The sequence below is a fragment of the Venturia canescens genome, chromosome 8, assembly GCF_019457755.1.
Source record: "Venturia canescens isolate UGA chromosome 8, ASM1945775v1, whole genome shotgun sequence".
NCBI classification, from domain to species: Eukaryota; Metazoa; Arthropoda; class Insecta; order Hymenoptera; family Ichneumonidae; genus Venturia; species Venturia canescens.
The window spans coordinates 10553554-10560857 of record NC_057428.1 but is presented as its reverse complement, the minus strand read 5'-3'; the positions used below and the strand labels follow the sequence as shown (position 1 = coordinate 10560857).

The 7304-nt window shown below is 37.0% G+C and overlaps 1 protein-coding gene across 1 annotated transcript in view; it reads right to left on the bottom strand.

Annotated features, from left to right (window-relative positions):
- Positions 1–40: 40 nt before the first annotated feature.
- Cht7 (chitinase 7) overlaps positions 41–7304 on the bottom strand; it is a 30119-nt gene continuing 22855 nt past the window's right edge. The window contains exons 8-16 of the mRNA XM_043425879.1: positions 5871–6297; positions 3281–3498; positions 2901–3055; positions 2625–2765; positions 2389–2536; positions 2033–2218; positions 1819–1941; positions 1373–1574; positions 41–403 (exon numbers count right to left, since the gene is read on the bottom strand). Of these exons, the coding sequence (XP_043281814.1) occupies positions 195–403; positions 1373–1574; positions 1819–1941; positions 2033–2218; positions 2389–2536; positions 2625–2765; positions 2901–3055; positions 3281–3498; positions 5871–6297 (1809 nt within the window). The 3' untranslated portion in view covers positions 41–194. The remainder of the gene's footprint in view (positions 404–1372; positions 1575–1818; positions 1942–2032; positions 2219–2388; positions 2537–2624; positions 2766–2900; positions 3056–3280; positions 3499–5870; positions 6298–7304) is intronic.

Sequence of the window (7304 nt, the reverse complement as noted above, 5' to 3'; positions counted from 1 at the left end):
GAAAAAAAAAAACACACAAGGAAAAAGAGGAGAACAGAAGTTGGAATTTGGACTCGTCCTTTGGCACGCGATTCAATTCCTCGGCGGTGCATAATTTTTTTTTTTTTCCTTTTTCTTTCTTTTCTTCGACAATAATTACGTTTTTATTTTCCGTTTTTCTTTTTTTTTTTGGCGGGAGGGATACTTTTTGGGATTTATACCGGTGGCGCCTGGGTGTGGTGCAGACAACCCTCAACGTTCTCCGGCCAATCGCAAACATTCTCGTTCGGGTTGAACACCAGGTTCACCGGACATGGCATGTGGTGCTTTCTCTCACCCTCGCACATGTAATACATCGTGCAATCGCTCTTGTCCTTGTGGTACGATATGTGGTTGTCTTCCTCGTCACAGGTCACCTCGTTCGCTGCAAAATTATCACGGATTCGGTCTATCAAATTGTCGATGGTCGGGTGGGGTTCAATATGTCGAATAACTGAATTGTAGAACGGTCGATATTTCGAAATTTTAAAAGTTGTTATATCAGCTTGGAGAAAAATAAGTAATTCGAAATTCTTATTCCCGATCGACTATTCACCAGATTGCGTGTTTAATCAAAAATTCCTTCTTTGAATTCGTATTTACCCGAAAATATATATTTCAATAGTTTTCATTTCGAATGCAATTTTAACAGACCATCCGAATGTCAAAAGTTCATATTTTCGAATTCAAAATGGAGAGTAATTGTTTTACAGACAGACCAGAATATGGAGAAGTAAAAAATCGAAAGTGAATTTTTCGAGCCTATAAAACTTAGATATGCAAAATAGCGATGGCTCGAAAAGGCGAAAGTCAAAATGGCGATGTTTAAAATTGGAGATCACCGGTTGAGTGAGTGAGACGCGTGTATTTGGAGCGCTCCACTGCATTTCTTTATTTTGATCGATCGACTTTCTAACGTTTCGCTATTTCGACTGTTCGACTTTTTGGTGTTTCATTATTTCAACCCCAGTAATATTTGGTCTTTCGTTATTATATTTACAAAATTGTGAATTTTCACAGTATCGCTGACTGCAGTAATTTATGAATCGAAAAAGTGATGGTCGAATTTTCAAAAAATCGATATTTTAGTCATCGTCCTATGGGCGATCGTTACATTCTATTTTCGATGTAAACGTGCTTCGAACCTTGCAGTTTCTGTTTTATTTATTTTCGGCATTCAAAGCTCTAGTCGAATCTATTTGTCTTCATATTATCATTCGAAGTTTATAAACTCGAGATTTTAGCTGTTCGAAATTTTAGTCATTCCAACATTTGATCCCCACCCAACTCGGAATATAAAAAAGTGATTGAATTTTTTTGTAATTTAAATATTTGAGGATTAAATGAAACTTACGATTTTTCGTTGTGTACTTTCCACCTCGAACTCCGGTCTCGTAAGGTCCGTCGTATTCGAGCTTCACCGAGTAGTCGAGAAGCTCCTTCTTCATTGCTTTGATCAACGGATATTTTCCGGCACCGCAGGATCCACGGAAATCGTCCATGTCCACGGACCAGACCATTATTCCTCCGAAGCCTTCTTCCTTCAGCCACGCCATCTGCATCGATTTTTTAGTTTATCAAGTTTCTTTAATCGATTCATGAATTTTGAGTATTCTTTTACATTGGAAAATGAAAACTGATGGAAATTCAAATTTGCGAACATCACGAAAACTGAACTCCGGATTTTAAATCGTTTTATTCTACCAAGTGCGGAAAAAAAGTTGTAATTTCCATACTCGGTTATCGCAAACTCGAATTTTTGACAGAGTGGACAAAAAATGACAAAACTTTGAATCGTACCTTATTGATCAAGCTTCTTTCGTCGTCGAATCCGACCCATTGATCGTCCCTGTACGCGAAAGGCACTTGCTGCTCGCTGTCCCAAACAAGGGTCGTGTTGTCCTCGTTCAAAAACGTACAAACCTAATTTTTTTAAATATTGATATTTAGGAATATTTTCTCCATCAAATGTCAGGCAATAATGAGAAAAAAAATAATCGAGATCGGTCTTCACCTCGTAATAGGAAAGGAATCCAGACTCGTTGGTGAAAGTGCCGGGCGTACCGCCACCGGAAGCTGGTGCTCCAATGTCAAATTTGTCTTTATCGACGAGAGTAAACGATCTGCCATAAGTTGGCATACCGATCATCAATTTCTCTTTGGGAGCTCCTTGTTTCACCCACTCTCGAGCACTGAAATCCTACGTTAGAAAAGTACGAATTAAATCGGCAAGATTACAACAATTTTTAATATTCTAAATTTTTGTACTTTTTTTTTCAAAATTATATTTTTTAATTTCAGTTTTTTTTTCACTTTTTTTTTTTTTTTTTTTTTCAATCGACGTTGAGAAAGAGTCAAACGGATGCTTACGACAGTGAGTTTTTTCTGGTAACTCGTTGCACTTTCCAGTGGATAAAGCGGGCTGTTGTGGCCAACTTGTCTCTCCCACTGTCCGTGGAAATCATACGTCATGACGTTTATGAAGTCGAGATACTTCGATATTTCAGGCACGTCGTAGCTGGAGGAAATAATTCGATGATTGAGTTTGGTCGTTCACAGGAATTTGGAATTTTTCTTAATACCGATGAATGAAAATTGATTTTTACCCTGCAGCGATCGCCTCGAAACTGGCTGGCACCGCTGCCGAAAGTATGAGTTTTGGTTGCCCGGAACTTTTCGCCTCACCCTCGAAAGCCATCCTCAGTTCTTTCAACAAGTTCACGTAAGCAGTACGATCGTCGGCTCCTCTGTAAAAAAAAACAAAAAAAAAAAAAAAAAAACGATTTTTCAATATTTCCGCACTTGCCAACGTGGCGCAACATTATTTGAGGAGAAATTAAATTTTTTAATTCAAGAGCCTGAAAAAATCGTTCTCTTCTCACCTCGGATATTCCCAATCGACGTCGAGACCGTTGAACTTGTATTCCCTGAGGAATTCTATGGCTTCATAAACGAATTGATTCATACGGAAAGTGTTTGAAGTGAGCTCCTTGAAGGGGGTTGAACCAAAAGCCCAGCCACCGATGGCCAGTAGAATCTAAAATTCCAAATAACTTTGTGTCAGTCATTCTTCAATAATATTAGATTTAAAATGAAATGTTACAGACGAGAGACACTCAGAGAATCATAAAAATATTTGAGAAATGAAGTTTTCAAAAAGTTACAAAAAACTTAGCTTCCGATTCCGAATTCTTCAAAAATTTTTATTCATATTCCCTCGTGATGAAAAAAATCAAATTGAAAATATTTTTTCCAAGCTCACCTTGATGTCGGGATTCTTTTCGCGCAATCCGATCAAACGTTCGTACATTTCAGCGTCTTTCTCGCTGCCCTCACTCAGCAGATGATCTTTGAGGGTAGCAAAAGCATATACGACGTGAGTGCACAGGGTTGGATCGATGTCCTCTGGCATGAAGCGTCCTCCGGATGGCCGTTTGTGAGACCAATTCGTCAGGTAACAGATGGTTTGAGGTTCCCTTTCTGTGATGGGCGAGTAAAAAAAAAAAAAACTGTAACGATGCTGCCGAAAGTTCGTTTCTTTTTATGAAATGAAGCATTGGTATTTTTTTTATTTTTATGCAGTTTCTTAACGCAGTCATAAAAATTGAATCAAAAACTCTCTTTGCGGTTCTGTGAAAAGTGAAAAGTCAAGTATTCAGCCATGAAAAATCATTTTGTTCCAGTGGTTTTTGATGCGAATTTAAAAAAATCGATCGTAAAAAATGATCGATGATTGCAAACTTGCCCACCGAGTGGGAAATTTTGATTTTTTTTCTTTTCTGCATATTTCGAAGGTAATTAAAAATAACATACTAGAATTTTTCAAATTTGCTACAGTTGCAACTCGAAGACACCTGATCGCTTCGGTTTCTTTTTTGTGCATGTTTCTCTCTGTACAAAGATCCTCCAATTTTTTGATTTTATGAAGTCAATTTGGCGGGCCAAAAATCATCCAATTCTATTTTCTATCACAACCGTGGCTCGTTGTACGGGCCACCTAGTTTTATAATCTTTTCGTCTTTTTTAATTCCAGCCGAGAGATAGCGGATAACTCGCTCAAAAATAGATTTTTTCACTTTAAAAATTTACTGTAAATTCGTCATTATTATAAATATATTATCCAAATTGAAAAACATTCGACGCAGTACACGGAGAAAACGAGGCTGAAAATTCTGCAGGAAACATAGCAGGAATTCAGTATCTCGGGGACAGTATATACGTACTGGATTGCAGCAATAATTCCAAGAGCAATAATAATTCTTCTGTCCACCATAACAAAAAGACCAATACCTTTTATTCGAAAGACTCAAGTCTCTCTCTATAAGCATAGTCAAAAATGTTTTCAGTCATTTCAAATGTTTATATTCTTAAGGAGGCTGGATCACGAAATAATCAGAATGTGATAAAATTTGGTGATAACATTCTTTGGCATAAAGTATACTAATACAATTTTTTTCCAAATTTTTTACCACATGGTTATCGAATAATTGAGCTTTAAATCGAAGTTCTTATGCACTTTAGTGTTCAATTACTCGAGAGCTATGTAGTAGAAAAATCTAAAAAAATTTATATTGTCTTATATATTTTTAAAGAATACATTTACCAAATTTTATTAAATTCTTATAATTTTGAAATTTTTAACGTTTTAACATGGTTTAGCATGGCAACATTGTATCGTCGGGATCCAACCTCCTTAAGGTAACTCGTGTACTGCATGCTAGTCAAATGAGTGCTAAATTTTAAAAACGCTTTTAGACCAAGTTTAACGTACCGATTAAATGTATTCTTAGTGGATTTGCATTACAGCATATCTTATTAAGATGTAAAAATATTAAAAACGCTAGTTTTGCAAAACCATCGACTGATAAATGCAAATTTCCACGCTGACACATTTTCACTGGTATTTTTCAAAGAATTATCTGCGTTTTTTCATCGATTTTATTGCAACAAGTCTCATTTTGTTCGTCAACTGGTCCTCCATGAATCCATCATGTAGTTGTTTTTTTAACTCGATCGTTTCACCGTTGCAGCTAATTGTTCATTAAGTGAAAAAACTTTTTCATTCATAATTTCTCTCAGGAATGAGTTCAAAGAAAAATCTACGCGGTGAATTCGTAGAGGATCAGTTGCGGAACAAAATGAGACTTGGTGCAATAAAATCGGTTAAAAAATACAGATGATTCTTTGAAAAATAGCTGTGAAAATGTGTCATCATGGAAATTTCCATCCATCGGTTGATAGTTTTGCAAAACTATCATTTTAAATATTTTTTCACGTTGGTAAGATATGCTTGAATACATATCTACTAACAATAAATTTAATCGGTACGTTGAATTTGGCCTAAAAGCGTTTTTAAAATTTAGCACTCATTGGACTAGCACGCAGTACAGGAGTTACCTTAAGTATGCTCGAGCAACCCTGCGAAAAAAAACTATACGTATGGTAAAATGTCACACGTATTCGGTGTATTTCTGTCCGACACGTTGAACAATACTCGAAAAAAAAACGAAATATCGTTCTCACGTGCATAACTTTTTGGTATCCGCGTAAAGCTGCTTAGAATTAAAGGGAGGAAAAATGGTCAAAATCAAGAAATTCTATGCTGTTTGTAATCGGTGGCTAAATACTTTGAAAATTCTTGAAAAATAATATATTCCTTACTATACAAAACGAATCCGTTTTCTCCGTGTAGTATTGTAAAAATTTCCGAAATAAACTGGCTTCTTTTAGGCCGTTACACTCCGCGGGTCCCTTAATATCGAATTTCATTCACCGAATGCGAAGGAAATTGAGAGTGAACGTTTGCAGCGACGAAGAAAGAAAAAAAGAAATTTGGAAAAAATGAGATTTACCACGAGCGGGAGTGCTGATGACCAACGTATTGGATTTCGTGACCTTTTTGGCCTTGCTGAGTACCTCGGAAACAGATATTTTGTATGGTTCCGGTTTCTCGACGATGGTTTCGGTGATGGTACCAGCGACGGAGCTCCAATCGACGTCCTTGGCGCCGCTGCCGCGCGAAACTCCACGCAACTCTTCTCTCATGGCACCGATGAGAGGATACCTCACGTTCCCGGGACACGCGGTACCGTTGAAATCGTCCATGTCGACGGTCCACACCATGGCTCCACCGTAGCCGTTGCTCTTCAGCCAACCCATTTTGTTTCTTATCGATTTCTCGTCGTCGAAGCCTACCCATTGATCGCCTTGCACGAGGTAGGGTACCTTCATCTCATCGTCCCAGACATAAGCAGCTCCGTTCGTCAGCATGTCGCAAATCTGAAACAACAGCAAACGCGAATTAAACGAATGTAGCTGACAGCGATTACGGGAATTGGGAAACGAGACGGAATGAAAAAAAAAAGGAATTTTCGGGATATTCGAGTGCAAGGAAAATGGAAATTTAATATCGAAATCCATTCGTTTATTAACGAATAAACCAAACGAATTTATGGGATTAAAAATCCAAAATTCTCCACCCATCGACGATTCGCGGAGGTTTCTTCGGGGTGAGAAAATTCCAGTTAAAACTACTATACGGTGCCATAGGAGTAGGGTTTTATATCGTAATATTTATTAATAATTCTTACGGATGTGGAAACATAGGGAGAGATGGAAAGAAAGGGGAAGAGGAGTGGAAGTGTAGAATGTGCAAGCACGAAAAAGAAACACTAGAACATCTAATCATTTGTGAAATAGGTAGACAGTTAATAACAAAGGAAACGAATGAATATATAGAAGGGTGGACAAAAGAAGCTAAAGAAGGGAAGGCCATCAGGGAAGAGTTGATAAGGATGTTAAGAGGAGAGATTAAGGTTCAAATGTGCCAGTTTTTTAGAGAAGTAGAAAAAATATGTTAAAAAAAAGTGAAATGTAAAGAAGGAGAAAAGGGATATGCTTGTATTATTAAGTATTATTAATTATAAGAACACAGGTGTATAAAAAATATAATCTTTGTAAAAGGCCACAAAGGTCATGCAAATAAAACTCATTACTACTACTTATTAATTCTTACGAACATGCACAGTGATTTTTAGTGAAGCGAAAACTCGATGAAAATTTATGTGTCATACCAAAACAAATATCCTACAAGTGCGAATGAAATTCTGCTATGTACCGTAGTGAATTTTTAAACATTGTATCATCGATGCTTGTGTTCGAGCTTCTCAAATTTTACTAGATGTAACTATAGCAAAACAGCATTGATAATTCTAGTTTATCACCGAGTCAAAGTAAATTTTACAATGTTTCCTCGATGAACGACGTAGGAAAAAATAGCACAGTTC